This window comes from Nelusetta ayraudi, unplaced genomic scaffold (genome assembly GCF_046127955.1).
Source record: "Nelusetta ayraudi isolate G7.1 ecotype Tasmania unplaced genomic scaffold, CSIRO-AGI_Nayr_v1 ptg000079l, whole genome shotgun sequence".
Lineage (NCBI taxonomy): Eukaryota > Metazoa > Chordata > Actinopteri > Tetraodontiformes > Monacanthidae > Nelusetta > Nelusetta ayraudi.
Genome location: NW_027466129.1, coordinates 662,440 through 681,290, shown reverse-complemented (window position 1 = coordinate 681,290; position 18,851 = coordinate 662,440). Strand labels below are relative to the sequence as shown.

Below are 18,851 nucleotides of genomic sequence, written 5' to 3'. Positions count from 1 at the left end.
AACTACACACATGTATGCATATATATCTACATATATGTCTATATGTATACATATGCACACATATGCACACACACACACATGTGTGTGTGTACATATATATATATATATATATATATATATATATATATATATATATATATATATATATATATATATATACATATATATATACATATATATATATATATATACATATACATATATATATATACATATATATATATATATATATATACATATATATATATACATATACACATATATATATATATATATATATATATATATATATACATATATTTATACAGATAGATGGATACTTTGTTGATTCCCAAATTGGGAAACTACCCGGTTACAGCACTAAAACAAAAAATAAACTACACAGCAATTACAAGAAAGAAGTAATTGCTGCACATCCCTAGTATATCCATCCATCCATCAGTATATCCCACCGTCCATCCATCTTTCCGTCCATCTATCCATCCAACAGTATATCCCTCCTTCCATCCATCTTTCCATCCATCCATCCATCAGTATATCCCACCGTCCATCCATCTTTCCGTCCATCTATCCATCCAACAGTATATCCCTCCTTCCATCCATCTTTCCATCCATCCATCCATCCAACAGTATATCCCTCCTTCCATCCATCTTTCCATCCATCCATCCATCCAACAGTATATCCCACCGTCCATCCATCTTTCCATCTATCCATCCATCCAACAGTATATCCCTCCTTCCATCCATCTTTCCATCCATCCATCCATCAGTATATCCCACCGTCCATCCATCTTTCCGTCCATCTATCCATCCAACAGTATATCCCTCCTTCCATCCATCTTTCCATCCATCCATCCATCCAACAGTATATCCCACCGTCCATCCATCTTTCCGTCCATCTATCCATCCAACAGTATATCCCTCCTTCCATCCATCTTTCCATCCATCCATCCATCCAACAGTATATCCCACCGTCCATCCATCTTTCCATCCTTCCATCAGTATATCATTCCATTCATTCATCCAACAGCATGTCCCTCCTTAAATCCATTTATTCATAAATCCTTCCATCCATCTCTTTCAGGTTCTAATCCACTTCATCTTGATATTAGTTTTCTTGATATTTATAAAAATCCTTTCATCTTACTGACATTTTTCTTTCAGACAAATTTATTGCAAGCGCAATTGTTTTTTTAAAATTATTTTCTCATAATGAAGCGTACACATGTATATTTATATCGGCGAGACGCCTCCGTCTGGTTGTGCAACGACCCCCCCACCCCACCCCCAACACACACCCCCTTACATCGAGGTTTTCATCTTTTTCCTGCATTCCACAAGGTTTCTTTTCCCCTCCTTTCATGTTTTCATGCAAGGCCGACGTTCTCAGCACATCGCGGAAGAAAAAAAACTGCATAAACTCTGCGCTCTCGTGTGTCTGACATTGATATGGTGATGCGGCCGCGGCGGAGCGGAGGGTGGTGGCGTAAAAGAAGTCAGCAGCCGCAGCGGCTGGTTCCTGAACAGTTTGTACTCACGTGGAGCTGCGAGATGTGAAAGTTGGACTTGACCGGGCACAGTTCCCATGTCTCGTTCTCCAGGAACATCCTCAGCTCCTCCAGTCGGGCCCTGAGGGTGTTCAGCGGCAAGAAGAAGGAGAAGAGCAAGAAGAAGGAGAAGAAGGAGAAGAACAAGAACAAGAAAGGAGAACAAGAAGAACAAGAACAAGAACAAGAAGAAGAACAAGAACAAGAACAAGAAGAACAAGAAGAAGAGGAAGAACAAGAGGAAGAACAAGAGGAAGAACAAGAAGAAGAAGAAGAACAAGAGGAAGAACAAGAGGAAGAACAAGAGGAAGAACAAGAGGAAGAACAAGAAGAAGAACAAGAAGAAGAACAAGAAGAAGCAGAAGACAGCAGAGGGAAAAGTCAGACGCTGTCCATGTCTGACCTTGTGCTGCTTTGTCTACACCCCTGTGAGGACGCTAATTCGCTGAGCTAGCAAAGGTCACTGAGGCACCCAGGAGGACGGACGCAGCGATGGGCAATAAACACAACTAATAAATCAGCATTCAGCATCAACATAAATAATATTCAGCCATGATGAGTTCATTTCACGGGTGATTTAAAAACAAATGGCTTCCTGCACTTCCTAATTTTTGGCCTTGCTCCAACTTTGCACAGTTTGCCTTGAATACTGGACGATGTCCGCCACCAGATAAACATGTTGTCCAACCCTCGATGTTCTGACAACATGTACCTCAAACCCAGACGGCTGGGAGTCATTTCCTCCCCGCTGTGCTCCTCCAACAGGGACACGCAGGGATTAATGGATTCTCAGAAAGCAACCATCACTCAGAGAAGAAGAGGAAGAAGAAGAAGAAGTCTGACTGGGAGGATTAGATCATCGCACCTCCAGGCCAACTGTGTGTGTGTGTGTGTGTGTGTGTGTGTGTGTGTGTGTGTGTGTGTGTGTGTGTGTGTGTGTGTGTGTGTTTTGCTGCAGGCGGACTGAGACTCGCTGTGTGACACCCAAGTGGAAACTCAATCAGCGCTAATGTAAAACTGATGGCGGCTGGAACGCTGATGCAGCAGCGTGAGAGCGCGCACAGCAGGGGACGCCGTCATCCATCTCCTCCTTCCTCCTCCTCCTAATCCGCCGCCTCCCCTTCCTCCTCCACCTCCTCCTCCTCTTTCCACTTCTTCTTCTCCTCACCTCTTCCCTGGATGTCACATCGTGAATTCCACTACGGCTGATGAGGGTTCACTATGACTCTGGTTATTAACTTCTGGAAGCTGCTCAGTGATTTCTGACGGGAATCGATACCAATCGCCTGGGGATGATGCGCCGCCGCCACCGTGGAGGAGGAATACATATTCATGTGACCGTGCCAGCGGTGGGAGTTATGTAATCACAGTGGCAGCTGCTGCTGCTGCTGCTGCTGTGATGGTGATAAGTTTGCGTGCAGCAGGAGGAGCGTTTATTTCCTGTCACGCCGCGGCACTCACTCAGCAAGGGATTGTCTAACCACAGCCACACCCAGCAGGAGGCGCTCACCTGTGGTAGTGCTTGAAGTAGTTAACGCTCTGCCGCTTGATGGACTCCTGCAGGACTTCAGACTTACTGCCACAGAACTCCTCGCCCACCTGCATCAACCTGGGGGAGACGGACCGGCAGAGGAGAGGAGGAGGAGGAGGAGGAGGGCAAGGATAAGAACGGGGTGGCGAAAGAGGTAGAGAGAAGGTAGAAGACAAGGTAGAGAAAGAAAAGGAGGAGTGGAGGGAAGAGGAAGAGGAGAAGGGGGAGGAGAGGGAGGAGAAGGAGGCAGAGGAGGGTAAGGTGGAGGAGGACAGTGTAGAGGAAGAAAAGGGGCAGTAGAGGAAGGAGGAAGAGGAGGAGGAGAAGGAGACAGAGGAGAATAAGGAGGAAGAGGAGGAAGAGGTGGAGGAAGAAGAAGTGGAGGTGTGAGGCATATGAGCTGATTGGCTGCGAGTAAGAACAGAGGGGGAAAGAGACACATGGCCCAACCTGCTGATGACGTCCAGTACCACGATGAAGTCGTCGTACTTGAAGCTGGACATGTCTGTCCCCAGGATGTAGGCCTTGACCTTCAGCTGGACGTCCTATAAGAAGGAGACCGCAGAAGAAGGTCAGGACCTCAGCAAAACTTGAGGCGGGAGAGGGAAAAAATAAATAAATATTTTTTTCAAAAGAAAAAAGACAGAAGCTGACCTGCCAGATCCTCGTCAGTCCGTGTTCCAGCTTCTTCTTCACGTAGCTGCGATCCACCACTGACTCGTCCGACTGGGCGGCGGCCACCGCTGCCTCGTCTGCAGGAACATAGAAAATAAAATCAAAAGCTGTTTCCTGCTCCTCTGTGGCACACAAGCAACACTAAATGACAGTAAATAAAGAGACAGTTTGTTCAGAGATTCACCACGTGACCATTCTCGAGTTTCACAGTCAGTGTACGGCCAAGGATGCTATTGTGCAAAAAAAAAGAAAAAGAAAAAGAATGAGATCATAAATCTCCGTCCTGTCTCCGGGTCTGAAGCTCGAGTTAGCTTCCCTCCAGGGGCTTTGCTCGCAGGGAGGCTACTTTCTCCAAGAGAGTTCACTTCCCTCTGTGAAACCCCAGACTGGTTGCATGGCTCGGGAAAATATTGGCTGAGATCAGAGATCAGCGTGAGGAGCAACTAATGGGGAAAAAATTCCATTCTGAGAAAACTATTCATCTAAATGAAGACTTGAAAAACCCCCCAAAAAACATTTTGAGGATGGAGTCCAACACAAATTCATCTGCTGAGTATAAATCCTAGAGAGCAAAAGAGAGAAAATTCCAACCCTTGCAACCTGCTTGATATCTCATCTCAGAAGCTATTGGACGATCATTTATTTTCACAGGCAAACTAAGAAAATATAGAACTGATTTTAAAAAAAATAGCATGGCTTTACTTTTCTCTCACTTGCAGAAACAATTTTATTGAGGAGGAGTCGGATTCTCAGCAACAGAATCAGGGTCTCGCAAGGTAAAGAACACTTAGGAAAGACAATTGATTTTTTTTTCCCCCCCCTGCGCCGCACACACAGTCTGAAGAGGCAGCGGCAGCGGCAAATGAAAACTTCCAAAAGCAGGAACAAGCGGAGGATGCTGAGCGGTCCAGAGCTCTCAAAAGGCCCTTCGACATGTTAAAAGACGAGAGAGATCAGACAAGAGGTTCTTTGGTTGCTCAATTGGGGGATTTGCGATCCCGGATTAAGTAAAGAGCCCCGGAAAACTTCCAGATAGCGCAGAGAGATTTCCTCATCAAATCACTTCCTCTTTCAAAAAATCTTTTTGACAAAAAGGGCAAGAAGAGAAGCAGGAAAATGTCCCGAGGGTTCGGCAACAGGAAGCTCAATGACCCTGAGAGCTGTGCAGGGGTAACAATGAGTTGATGAAACAAAGGATACATGTGGCAGGAGAAAACAGACCGCAAAAAAACCCACGGGAAGAGAAATGAAAAAAAAAGAAAAAAAAAGGGAAGTGAGGAACAAGAGCAACATTTCAATCTTGGAGGGTTGAAGAGGACACTTCCTGCGGCGGGCAGGATGATTCTCAGCCATCCGGGAAGTAAAAAAAAAAGAAAGAAAAAAAAGAAAATCAGCCACTTCTGCTGAGAGATTGAAAGTGTGAAGAGGCGAGAAGATCAGAAAGTGAGAGATGGGTCAGACGAGGATTAAAGACGAGAGGAGATCTGGCGGTTTAAGACACCGATTCAAATTCAGACGGCTGCCGCCACCGCTGTGATGTCACTGCTGTTAGTGGTGCCGGTGCAGGGAACGAGTTGGGAATACGTGCAGTACCATGAACTGACCAGCAGGTCTGAGTGAGCTGGGAGGGGCGAGGGGGCTCCACCCCTCCAGTGCCGAGGGGGAGCTGGGATAGGCTCCACCCATAACACAATGAGTGCATTGGGTGGGTGGATGGATGGGTGAGTGGGTGGACGGATGGATGGATGGGTGGACGGATGGGTGGGTGGACGGATTGGTGGGTGGATGGATGGATGGATGGATGGATGGATGGATTGGTGGGTGGATGGGTGAAGGGATGGATGGATGGATGGATGGATGGATGGATGAACAAAATGACAAGTGGGTGGATGGATAAAGGATTGACTGGGTGACTAACAGATGGATGGATGGATGGATGGATGGATGATGGATGGATTGGTGGGTGGATGGGTGAAGGGATGGATGGATGGATGGATGGATGATGGATGGATTGGTGGGTGGACAAAATGATAAGTGGGTGGATGGATAAAGGATTGACTGGGTGACTGACAGATGGATGGATGGATGATAGATAATGGCTGATGGATGGATGGAGGTTGGATGATTGACAGATGGATAGTTGGATGATGAATAGATGAGTGAGTAATGGATGGATGATGGATCATATTTGGTTATCAGCTATTTCTCTCTTTCCTGTTATTTGCTTCTTGTCGTCTCTCCCAATGGCATGAAAAATGACTTGTGATATTTAAGTTTTTTTTCTTTATCTGCTGTTTTTTTTGTTTCCTAATAGCATATTACTTGTACTTTGCATTTCTAAGGGGCACAGAAACACAGTTTATCATGTCCAACCAGACAAATAAACAACAAGAGCAACAACAAGAAGCTGTGCTCCAGAGCGTGAGATGGTCCCTCCATTTGGCGCGTCGCCCCCCGGTGGCCACTGCTGAACGCTAATAGAGTGTGAAGGCCGACCGACTGCTGCCGAGAACTGACGACTTCATTTATCAGAGCGGAGCAGGCGGTGTGTGTGATGTTATGCGTATGGGTGTATAACATATGCACACACACGCTGCACACACACACAGAGTGAGTGTGTAACGGTGGCTTCCTGACAGCCCTGAGCTCTGATTAAGCACGTCAGGCCGGGCCGATCCGGAGGCAGATCCACTCTGTCAGGTGACCTCTGTGACCCCTGGCCCGCCTCACATCCTCAGGTAACCTTTCCTTTCATCAGCCTTTCATCAGATTAATTAATGAAAACATTGCAGGGGAGACGAAGCTCCCATTGATTTATTTTTGATTTATTTATTTTTTTTTCTTTCCTTGACAGAGAGGCAGAAACGAGCGCGACCTTCATCAGGGGTGTGAAGCCTTTCGGAACCGAGATGAAGGTCGCGGATAAATCACTCGTCCTCTGCTCCATATCCTTCAACTCCCCTCCCCACTCAACTCACCTTCAACCTTCATCACAGGTGTGAAGGCAACTTTTGAATGAAACTTCCAAATACATCCAAATGTATTCAATGCAAAAAACATGTTTCAATCCTTAATAATTGTACTTAAATTTAGCTGTCATAAATAATAATTCCAACTGTTGTACTGAATGAGTCTCAACACTCTGCTGCTGCTTTACAATCTGATCGCACAAAGTCGTGCATTTTACTTTTTTTCCGCCCGAGAACATTCTGGATTGAACGTTGGGCGACACCACTCTCCACTGCCCCCTACTGTTTAAGGATACGCGCTGAGGTGAGACCTTAATAAACTCGGCTCTGACGGAATTCATATTTTTCAGAGGGCCCTCACGGCCGTAAAAAGGGGCAGGGTCGAGGACAAAGACGACAGCCAATCACGCGGCGGCGTGACGGATGCGCCTACAGAAATGGGATCAAACGGCCATGTGCGTCTAAAGGACGGCGGCAGCGGCGGCGGCGAGCGCTCGGCGCGTCAAGGCGGGTTCAGGACATCCTCGCCACGGGAACCCCTCCCGCCCCCCCTTTATACACCCACCCCCGCCCCCACTTCCTGTAATGACTTCGGCGCTGCCTAGGAAATGGAAATGAGGCGACGTACGTGGCAGTCGGCGCTAATTTGAAGGCACCGCGTACCGGGCTAATACCTGACAAAGTACCTGGCGGTGCAGACGATCCCGCAGCTAATGAGGTGACACCGGCAGAATCCACGCCCCCCCTCCCTCCTCCCCAAACCCAGACCCCAGACGACAGGGAGAAACATTTGGCCTTGTGGTGGCGCTAATGCAGTGACACACTGAAAGGTTTTGTATATATATATATATATGGAGTGTATTTGTGGGGGCGTTTTTGTTTGCTTTTTGTTTTCTTAAGAGCAGGAATTTTCAAAGCATTTACCAAAAATAGGAAACGCGAGCAGTTATGGAATGTGGTGCTTTTTATTTTATTTTATTTTTTTAAGACTGACTTGGAGCGTTAAAAGGTCAGAGCTGATCCAAAAACACTAGAGCATAAAAACAGATTCAGATAAAAACGATTATTTCAGTAAAATTTGTGAAAAAATGTTTTAACAAATGAGCGACTAACGCCTTAAAAATCCTTAAAAATCCTGTAAAACTTGAGCGACAGTCACAGAAAAAAAAGGACCAGTCTCCACCTCCTCCTTCACCTCCTACCTGCGGCGGCCGACGACTCCTGCCTGTCTCGCTCCTCGTGCCACTGCATGGTGCGGTGGTAGCTCAGCATCACCTCCCACAATGCCTTGCACAGGTCCGTCAGGCAGGGGATGTAGCTGTCCATGGTGATGTGCTGCAAGAGGAGAAGAAGGAGGAGAAGATGAAGGAGGTTGTTAGAGGGAGGTTTCACCGACAGGGAGAGACGCTCCTCATCCCGCCGACCTGCTATTTTTTAATTTAACAAACTGGCAAGACGAGCATTGGCTCAGTGTTCACCTGCACTTTTAATTAAAATCAAGTTGGTGCGCTACAGAGTCAAGGACACAGTGGGAAAAACAAAGAGGAGGCTGACTCTAGAACACCAACTGTGACTTTGCAATGATTTTCAGCCCTTTGACCTCCCTTCCAACCACGTTTTATGCATCTTGAGGTCGTTGGTGAACGCACACAGGTGCGAAACACAGCCCACGGTTGCCTCGTATTGCAGCATGTTTAATAGTCAGTGGCCGTTTGGTCAGAGCCTTGTTTTTCATCGGCGTCCTGCAGCAAGCAGCCCTCCTTCATCCTGGCAAATAGACTTTAAAGAGGCCAGTTAACCACGGGAAATAGCAACGGCCGGCCGGCCAGCCGGGCCCCCTGGCGCTGTGATAAAAGCGTCGCTCTTCCTTCGAATCCCAGATAAACTAGTGGCTGACAGATTACAGGAAGAAAAAAAACTTGTTGTCTGTCGATTGTAAAAATCAGCGTGAAGCACAGCCGACGAGTAAATAAATAAATAAATATCAGTGAGCGGTGGCGGTGCCATAAACAAGCACAGACAGAAAAACCACTTTGCCGCCGCCTGTCGTCTGCTGCCTCCTAACAAAGAGAGCCGTCACCACTTCTTTCCTTTGGCCACGTTTTTATTTGTGACGTGTTGAAGTGGATTCATGTTCAGCCATCAGCCACAATCAGTCGCTTGTAATGATGATGGCTGTTTCCGAAAAAAACAAAGAAAAAAAAACACTCGTGGCATAGCTGCTGCCCGCAGGCAACAACGTGGAGCCGCAGCAGCAGCAGCGGCTTGCTATTGATTTATTGATCATTTTCACGCATAAAAAAAACAAAACTCAAATGTTTGTTTGTAATATTGTTTGTGTATTGTTTGTAATATTTATATGGATGAACTATCGATGCTCTGGTACAGGCTGCATGGTTGGTAACATCATTATTAACCACTTAATGTATGCAGATGATTTAGTTATTATTATTAATATATTGTGACTTTTTTTGTATTTGTTTGTCTGTTAACGCTTGTCCTTTGTGCTATGGGCCATTGTGTCCTTAATAAAGTTAATAATAAAGCTCTTTGTACACCGGGCGGCCTGGAGTAGGCAGGACCAGGAAGTGCAACTGGTCAACCCAGCCAATAGGAAGAGTCGGGGCTGGCTGAGGTCACAGATCGGTGGAAGAGTCGCTGCACCACGGTCTCCAGTTTGGCTCCAGGAGGTGGTGGGGGTTAAAGCCTAGTCGTGTTGTCTATGCTAGGAAAAACCTGCAAGCTTGCAGTGGCATCCACGCTAACCTCGTTAGCAACTTCAGGTAGCTTCTTTATCCAAGCAGCTGCAACAGAACCTCAGGTAACGCCTGATTTGGTTCAAGTGAAAGTGATTGAAAGAGACGGATGAGCAAAGTTTTCATCCAGGCAGCGCAAGGCAATCATCCTTTTTAAAACCTTTTAGAAGAACTTGTAGAGGCGGTGGGTCAACTCTGTTTTCCATTATTTCAATAAGCAAATGTCCACAAATCGTTTCCCTCGTCCTCAGACGCCCCTCCAGCGCCGCCACAAGTGTCGCTGGCCAGCCACATAGGCAGGTTAACAAAGCCGTCGCGACAAAGTGACACCTGCATGTTTGGTGTCTGGCATTGGGTGACAGTCCAGTGTGGCCCAACAGGGCGTTGCCTGGCAACTGGGGCAGGCTCAGCAGCGGTGGCGGCGCTAGCAGCGCTAGCAGCGCTAGCAGCGCTAGCAGCGGTGGTCGTGAGGAGCCAAATGAGGAGCGTCTGGTTTCCATTGGCTGCAGCTCCGAGGGGTTCGGATCATGATTAATTTTTTAGTTTATCTTATTTTAGATCCGTAGCTATAATGATTATACTATTAGGGATGAGGACACGCGGAAAGAATCATCTACCTCTGGAGACATTTCGATCAGCTCAGCATAAAAAAAGGAAAACAGAATCACAAAACATCTGAAAAAAAAAAATGCTAAAGCCTCATTAGCCGTTTCCACATTTGACGGAATCCATTTTCCCCGCAGAGCGGGGGAGGAGGGCAAAGGAGCCAGCAGGGAGCAGGCCGGACATAATGATGAGACGATGATGTAAAATTAATACGACCCTTCCTCCGCCCTAACTGACCTCACTGAGAGACTTCTCATCCCATTTTCACTGAATTTCAAGTCCCCGGAAACTGAGCAGCAGGTTCAAAAGGTGGGCGAGGCTCTCTGCTGCCTGCCTGCCTGCTGCAGACCCGCAGAAGAAGAACAAGTAGAGGAAGAAGCTGCTGAGGATTTAACCTTCAACCGTCCAGAAGTCAGTGAGCAGTGGCCTTACGTTAAAATTCCAGCAAACTTTTTAAAGTCCAGGTGGGGGGAAAAAAATAATACTAAAAACATGGCTGCCGTGTTGCGAGAAGAAAAAAAGGAGAATCCAGAACAGGGAAAAAAAAACTCCCAGCCGCCTTCTTATTAAGTCAGCATTCCCCTTTTTCCCCCTTCCCTCTTTATTTCACCCCATTACAATGAAATTTGTAAAATCCTCGGCCATAAAATGAGACATTCACGCATGGCTACGAGGCCATAATGAAGCCGGAGCAGTGTGTGTGTGTGTGTGTGTGTGTCCTCTCAGCGCTCTGCAGGCTGCTGCGTTTGATTCAACTTCTCACATAAAAAGCGGCACTTCATCTCAATATCGAGCAACCGAGCGGTTCGTTGTAAAGCTGCTCAGCCGTACACGACTCTGCTGGCCAAACTGGAGAATGCTGGGTGGAATAAATCAAAATCACACACACACACACACACACACACACACACACACACACACACACACACACACACACACACACACACACACACACACACACACACACACACTCTCTCTCTCTCTCTCTCCCTGTGTGCGTGCTGACCGTGCAGAGGTCCTTGTACTGCATCTTCTGGAACTTGGTGTCGGCGTTGCCGGCGCACAGCTCCACGTAGCCCAGTACCACCTGGAAGACGGTGTTGTGGATGGCCTGGGTGAAGTGCATGTGCAGCTGGTCCATGGCAGTCTGCAGAGAGGGGCGGGGGGTTAAAGACGGGGAGGTATCAGTCCAACACATCAGGGCGTTCAAATTCAATATTCCACTGCATTTCAGTATGACACAGAACGTTTTTGGTTGGGATGAGGCAGATTTCTGCAGAAGCTCACCGTCACTGCAGCTTCCACTCACAATCCAATAAAATGAACCTTGGCTGTAGGTGTTAAATGCCCCGATTGTTTTAAATGACCTGTTTTGACAGGTGACTTAAAGGTTAAATGTGAAATATTTAGAGATTCTGAGGAACAAAAAGCGACATCAAGTGTTTACATTTTAGATTGCAACGCAATTCCACTTCTCCTCCCTCTCCCGAGCTTGCCGGTGAACTACAGTGGCCTGCACCCCCAAACCTGGACACTTGGTCCATCTTCTCCTTCATTGGTTTATTTGAGGATGCGAGCGTTGATCCGTACTACGAAATGCACTGTCAGGAAGCTGGATTGTCCTCATCAGGCTTCCGTAGAAATATGGCGGTGCAAGAAGGCAGCTAACCGGGAGCAAGACCCTTGATTCATGTATATTCTTATAATATGAGAACCGGGCAGAATTAAATCCTGTGAGGCTGCAAACCTTATTTATTTATCAACTTTGGACCAGGATTAGAATGAGGAGTGAGCCATCCTGTAGAAAAGGTGAAGGACGGACGGATGAAAATGTCAGAGTGTGTGAGGCGGCAGGTGAGCCGTGAGCTCCACCGGCTCCCTGAGCTCCAGTCTCGCTCTGCCAGCTCCGGACCACTGACCTGTGTCTTTCCCAGCAGCGTGTAGGCCAGCTGCACCTTGGTATAGTGAGACATGTCAAAGTGCTTGCACGTCTTGGACAAGGCCACGTCCAGCTGCTCCTAGAGACAGGAAGGGGCGGGGCCAGGGAGGAAGAGGAAGAGGAAGGAGAAAGGAGAGAGGAGATGATGGTCTGGAAGAAGAGTTGAGATCTAGACAACTGATCAGACAGCTGCTGTGTGTGTGTGTGTGTGTGTGTGTGTGTGTGTGTGTGTGTGTGCGTGTGAGAGAGACAGAGAGAGAAAAGGAAGCTGAGTGAGTGTAACAGGAAGTGAAGCGCTGACAGCATAGGCTGAACCTTGAAGAGATTTGACGGCTGCAGTCAGGGAGGATTTTCCTGCCGATTGATTGATTCCTGAGGAGGAAAAACACAAGAACTGCTCTTCTTAGCAGGTTTTTCCCTCTTTTCATTTTTATTTTAAAAGAAGGGGGCAGGTCTGGACCTCGGAGGCGTGGCCTACCTGAGCTGCTGCACCGTGTTTGACACAGTCCAACTAACCGAAAACTCAACCAGCCAGAAGAGTTTTTCCTGTTCTGCCGAGCAACGGCGTTCCGCTTGTTTCCGTCTTCACCAGGATAAACTGTGATACTGTGGAGTGTTTGTCATGTCCTCTGTGTGTGTGTGTGTGTGTCTTATGTATACAGTGCACACACTGTATAAGTGTCGACACAGGCATCAGGTGCTAGATAACACAAATCCTTTGTGCAAGTGTTTACCTTTGAGATTTTCAGGGTTTGTTTTTATTTAATGCGTCGCTTGATGACAAAACTGATGGGACACAGAGTGAGGCCTGTGTGTGTGTGTGTGCGTGCGTGTGTGTCCATGCAAACCTTGTGTACAGGCCAAACTGTGGGTAAAGTAATTAATCTAGTGAAGCAGCCGCAGAAAAAATTGCTTTGCATACTATTTATCTGACACAAGTATCGGGACGCGGCCGCAGATGCTACAGATATAATTGACTCTCTCTCTTTCACTCTCTCTCTCTCTCACTCTCTCTCTCTCTCTCTCTCACTCTCTCTATCTCACTCTCATTCTCGCTCTGAAGGTGTCAATATTTGCTGGCGCCCGAAAAGTGAGATAAGCAAACTATGGAAATGTCAAGATGAAGCGTAAATTGCTCCTTTCAGACGACGGCTGGTGAGGAAATTAGCGAGCGGATCATCAAGTGGAGGAGAAAAGAGAAAGGGGGGAGGAGCTTCTTACCTCGATCTGCTCCAGGGTGTCTTGAAGCTTCGAGTTTAATTCGCTGCAGGGAGAAACAGAGAAAAAGTTTCTTTTAGAGGAGAAAACAAAACTTTCTGACGCGGATGAATCCAATGAGTTCATCCTTTTACGTGTGTATGTGTGTGTGTGTGTGTGTGTGTGTGTGTGTGTGAGTCATTGAGACACCCTGGGTGTTTAGAAACACAATACGCCGAAATCACAGGACCACAGAGGTGAGTTTTCCGTCTTTCAACCGCAGCAGGCGACAATTATCACCATCGTCCCACCAGGTTTTGTTCTTTTTAAAAGATGCTAATGAGGCAGGAGGAGAGTTTCTGAGGAAAAAAAAATCAACACTGAGTTAAAACTTTTTTCCTGTTGCATGTCCACCTAGCCGTCCTCCAGTGTGCAATATTGAGAGATTTTGAGAAGGAACAGCGACATCAAGTGGTTACATTTTAGATTGCAGTGCTCACGCTCTCACCCTCCCTCTCCTGAGCTTGCCAGTGAACTACAGTGGCCTGAAACCATAGATACCTCGTCTACCATCTTCTTCATTGGTTTATTTAAAGAAACGAGCAGTCACTGTAATTACCAAACACACTCTCGGGCAGCTGGACTGTCCACAACAGGCCTCCGTAGAAATATGGCGGTGCAAGATGGCAGTTAACTGGAAACAATCAATCAATCAATCAATCAATCAAATTTTATTTATATAGCACCTTTCATACAAAGGCTTGCAACTCAAGGTGCTTAACAGAAATTAAAATCAAATATTAGTGAAGATAAAAGAAAAATAGAGCAAATACCATCCACCCATGTCCTCCCAAGTCACATACAGGTTACCACCCCCCCACCCCCCCCCCCCACACACACACACACACACACACACACACACACACACACACACACACACACACACACACACACACACATACAAACACACACAAAACATCCCAGAAAACAGTTTAAAAATAAATAAGTAAATACATAAAAAATGTCAGTCAATCAGCACAATAAAAATTGAAATGGCAAGGCACTGAGAGACCTTGTAGTAGGAAACAGCCACCCACGGGGATCATCCATACTGAGAGGGTCCCTAGAACGATGAGACCCCTCCCAGTGAGGAGACCCCCTACAAGACTTTTGATCTATGTAGATTCTTATAACATGAGAACTGTTCAAAGGTTGGGAAAACCAAATGACTTTTATTCTACTGCTACTTTATTAATGTATTCACGGACACTATATTAAGCTCTTACCAATATAAAAATCATAAATCAGGCCAAATTTTACACGCTGGACCTTTATTGGGAGGCCATCCTGACACACTGATTCATGTTTAGATGTCCCGCCTCAGGCTTCGGAACCTCTGGGGTAGAAAGTTCCTCAAGGTTCCAAGAGGACCGCAGGATGGAACCATGACGGCCAGAGTGTCAGAGTCTCGCAGAAGAAACAACCTTCACTTAATGCAAGTGACACCAAAACGGCTCATCACTGCAGCTTGATACACCTGGTTCCCCTGCCGACGTCCCTCCACAGTCCTCTGGGGGTCGTCCCGGGGTCAACGCTTTCTCGCTCGCTCTCTCTCTCGCTCACTCTCTCTTGTCTTCCAGCCTCATGAGGCTGCGGTCGCCCGCGGGAGCCGGTGTCCTTTACAAACAGCTAATTAAGCATCTGGACTCAGAAGGAGGAGGAAGAGCAGGAGGTGGAGGTGGAGGAAAAGGAGCAAGTGGAGGAGGAGGAGGAGGAGAGTTAGAAGAAGAAGAAGAAGAAGAAGTAGGTAGGAGAAGGAGGAGCAGGAGAAAAGGTTAAAGGAGGTGGAAGAGAAGGAGGAGGAGGAGAAGAGGAGGAGCTTCCACGTCATCTTGTGTTTTTGAGCAACAAGATCAAAAAATAACCCGACGACAACAAGGGGAGAGAAGAACAAATGTGTTCTAATTCAAGGAGCGGGTTGAAAATAAAGCATCTCCTCCTCCTCCTCCTTTTTCTCCTCCCCCTCCTCCTCCTCACTGCCACCATGAATGAATGAATGAATGAATGAATGTAGCTCAGCTTGCACAGTTTGACAGGATCAACTGAGCTTGTTTGAACCATTTCGACGTCGCACTCGAGCTCATTTTAGACGGATTTCGTTCCGATTCATTTTCAAACTGCATTGTTCATTTTGTGCAAAACAGTACCGCAGCTTCAGTCTGGTGAATCAGACCAGAACCTACAGAACTTCAAGCTGCTGCTGGTCTGTCTGCTGGCACATCCTCAATTCTGCACGGCCAGCCTGCCGCTTGCAGAGCAGCTCCGCAAAATACAAAGATCCCAGCTGTTTATATTTGGAAACGTGGTTAATTTAAGCAGCTTTTTTTCTCTCTTTCTTTTTTTTCCTTTTTTAATCTCCGTCTGCAGGGAAAAAACGATGGGCCCGGCACCATTTGGAGGCTGAAATGAGTGCCGCCGCTGCCGATCCCAGCGTAAATTAGAAGCGATAAACAGTGAGTCTGACGAGGCAGCGGCGGCAGAGATGAGCTGTCAGCTCGGATTAGAGCAGGTGACAAAACAAAGAGGGAGATTTCAGATTAGCTGCGAGTCAAATAAACAGCAATAACCAGCAGGGACAAGAAAACACTCGCTGCTTTACTACCGTGACGAGACGCAAACAAAAAAAAAAATGTAAGGATACAGACAATAAATGTAGAGAACGAAGCTGTGGAGGAGAGGATGGACAGTGCAGAGAGGTCTGTTAGGACATGTGAAGGAGTGGAACAATACAATGGCTCAGTGCAATCCCTGGCAGAACCACTAGGCGGATAGTTTAGCTCTAACATATCATGCTTTGCCTAACTAGAGGATTTGTAGAAAAACTAAAACATTCATGATGTTAATATCATTATCATCGGCTCAATGATGACATAACGCCCCAATTCAATCAACCATTGTTGGAGAACTAGCGAGAATCTACTTTTTTTCCCTTTCTCGTTAAAGATCCAGTGTGTAATATTTGACCTGATTTACGATTTTTAAATTGGTAAAAGCTTAAGATACTTCCCATAAATACCTTTATAAAAGTGTACACTTGCAGTACAATAAAGGTTATTTGGTTTCCCTACCCTTGGAACGGTTCTTATTTATATATAGTCTAAAATGTAACCACTTGATGTCGCTGTTTCTTCTTTAAAATCTCCAAAAATGACACACTTAACCTTTAAATGTGTGACTACTACTGCAACTGCACTGTAACAAGCTGTGCTGCCACAATCTGTTCAACGTCACTGCCAAACAGCATGTTACTGTTAGCTAGCTAGCATGGTCAGCAGGACAGAGAAACTTGCTTCGTTCTTCTGGCAACTTTTATTTTTCACCCCAGTCAAACCGAAATTGGTCCCAAAAAATGATTTCCTTGAAATAAAACATCAGGTACAAACATTTTTTGCCTGATACTTTGTGGCCACAGCTTTCAGGTCAGCTGTGGTAAAACAGGGCATGAAAAGGCTTAGGGATCACTCAGAGGGTTCAAAAACAAGTGATCAAAGGTAGAGAACCTTCAACCTCGCGTCTTTTTTTCTTTCTGTGGGATTAAACCTGGTAACAATATAATCTGCCCGTCTGTGGGGAGAGATTACGCTGTCCACCGTTGGTTGGCACGCGCTCACCGGCACCCCTCCGCGATCAGACGGAATGCATGAATAACAGATGAGAGGCGTGGAAAAGAGAGAAACTAATTAAGCACCTCTTTTTCCCGGGGCCTGCACGTGCATTTTAATCAACCGCCGTCAAGGAAAATAAGCTTGTTTGGAGTTTTTTCTCTTCAATTATCACCAGCGCCACCGAGCGTCCACGGGGGGGGTTCCAGGGAACTTCCGCGACGGCGGGGATTTCGAGCGCTGACTCGTCAAACAGGAAGCGCCGCCTTCGCCCCAAAGTCGTGTTGCGCTGCGCAAAATGTTGAAAATAAAAAAATCGAGGTTTGTGTCGGTGACGGAAGTAAAAAGATAAAAGAGAGCAGGTCACCAAGAAAGCTAACTCGTTCCCCTCCACTACCTCCACCTTCTGCATCTGAGGGAATACTCAAGTGAGTGTGTGACCCCTGCATCTCTAGTGTACTTCTTTATATGTTTTAGGTCAGAGGTCATTTGAAACTTTGCTTCAAATGTAGATGATTCCAGTCTGTTGCAAATCCCAAATTACTCATTGCTATTTTTTTTTTACACTTTCCAGATGTGGCCATGGCTAAACTCTAGCTGCTACATTCTAAAAACAGCTCCAAAACAAGGCATTTCCTTATTGAAATGTTAACCAGCTAGCTAGCGAGCCCTCGGCCCGATGTCAACGCTAAAAACTCAACTCTCAAAAACAAGACGGATCACTCATCACCGAGACGACCACTGACCCCAAAGTCCTTGAAACACCTGCACGGTGTGCAAGAAACTCAAAGCGACTTATTTGTGCAGCGGCTTGTGTTTGTGTCTTTGTTTGTTTGTTTGTTTATCTGAGCAGAGTCAGAAAAAAGCCTGGTAGAAAAAAAAAAGGTTTAGTGATATTTGTCGTTTACTTCGCCTGTTTTCACTCTTTCCACGTCTTCACCAAAACTGCTGACTTTTAGCGTCCTGCTAAAGCCGACGCCCAGCGAAACTTCCTTTTGTTCAACAAGGCATCAAAAACAGGGTGGTCCCAGGGGGCGGAGCCAAAACCTGGCTGGGAGCGGGGTCAACAGGGGGCGCCAGTTTCCTGCATTAAGTGAAGGTTGTTCTGAATCCACACGCACAGTGTGAGCGAACGCTGCATTAGCTAAGGGATTTTAGCGACCTTTTGCCTGCGAGACGTTATAGATCGTCTCTGTTACACATCGGCGCTGAGTGAATTCCCTCCGCTGCCCTGCTTGACTTTGTTTTGAGGAACCGTGTGGGTGGGCGAGGGGTTGGGACAGCGGGCAGGGTGGGTTGGGGGGGGTCAATAAACACTGCTGTGAGCTGGCAGATGGAAACAAGCCGAGACGGATGACGAGGCCTCTCAGGGAGCAGCGCTATCGACGTCCCGCAAACGCAGCAGCAGCAGCAGCAGCAGCAGCAGCAGCAGCAGCAGCAGCATGGCACCGCCCGGTGGAACAGCGCCATGTAATCGTGAGCGATGATGCTGGAGCGCGACAGCGGCGGCATGTGATCGATGATGCCGATGTTGTCAACTCCCACATTATGGCGGCGGCATTAGCATATTGCTAAGGGAAGCACAGGTGAGGAGGGCAATTGGATTTTTCAGTTTCTTTTTCCGCTGCCGAGCCAACAGTGTCTCACCCCCTTACCCCACCAGTCTCCCTCCCGCCCAGGTGACCTTCTGTAATTGGCTGATCAGGGACGACGTCGACCGACTCGGTGGCAAAAAAAAGAAAAGAAAGAAAGAAAGACTTTTGCGGTTTATTTCCTTGCCGTGCTCGCTGCTGCCGTGTGGGTCATGTGACATGCGAGGGGTCCCTACTATCATTATAGTTCCTACTCTGAGTAAGTAAGTAAATAAATTACTTACTCAGTTCCTACTGTAGGTGCGGCAGAACCCACAAGATTAATCGTTCCACAACGATCCTTCCCTAAGGTGTCCCCGGAAGCAGAAGAGTTAGCC

The 18,851-nt window shown here is 46.8% G+C and overlaps 1 protein-coding gene across 2 annotated transcripts in view; it reads right to left on the bottom strand.

Moving 5' to 3' along the window:
* vps50 (VPS50 subunit of EARP/GARPII complex) overlaps positions 1 to 18,851 on the bottom strand; it is a 72,518-nt gene that overhangs the window by 28,872 nt on the left and 24,795 nt on the right. For both annotated transcript variants that reach the window (XM_076044412.1, XM_076044413.1), the window contains exons 10-17: positions 13,245 to 13,287; positions 12,004 to 12,102; positions 11,091 to 11,231; positions 7,925 to 8,057; positions 3,733 to 3,830; positions 3,529 to 3,623; positions 3,058 to 3,156; positions 1,539 to 1,629 (exon numbers count right to left, since the gene is read on the bottom strand). In XM_076044412.1, the coding sequence (XP_075900527.1) occupies positions 1,539 to 1,629; positions 3,058 to 3,156; positions 3,529 to 3,623; positions 3,733 to 3,830; positions 7,925 to 8,057; positions 11,091 to 11,231; positions 12,004 to 12,102; positions 13,245 to 13,287 (799 nt within the window). The remainder of the gene's footprint in view (positions 1 to 1,538; positions 1,630 to 3,057; positions 3,157 to 3,528; positions 3,624 to 3,732; positions 3,831 to 7,924; positions 8,058 to 11,090; positions 11,232 to 12,003; positions 12,103 to 13,244; positions 13,288 to 18,851) is intronic.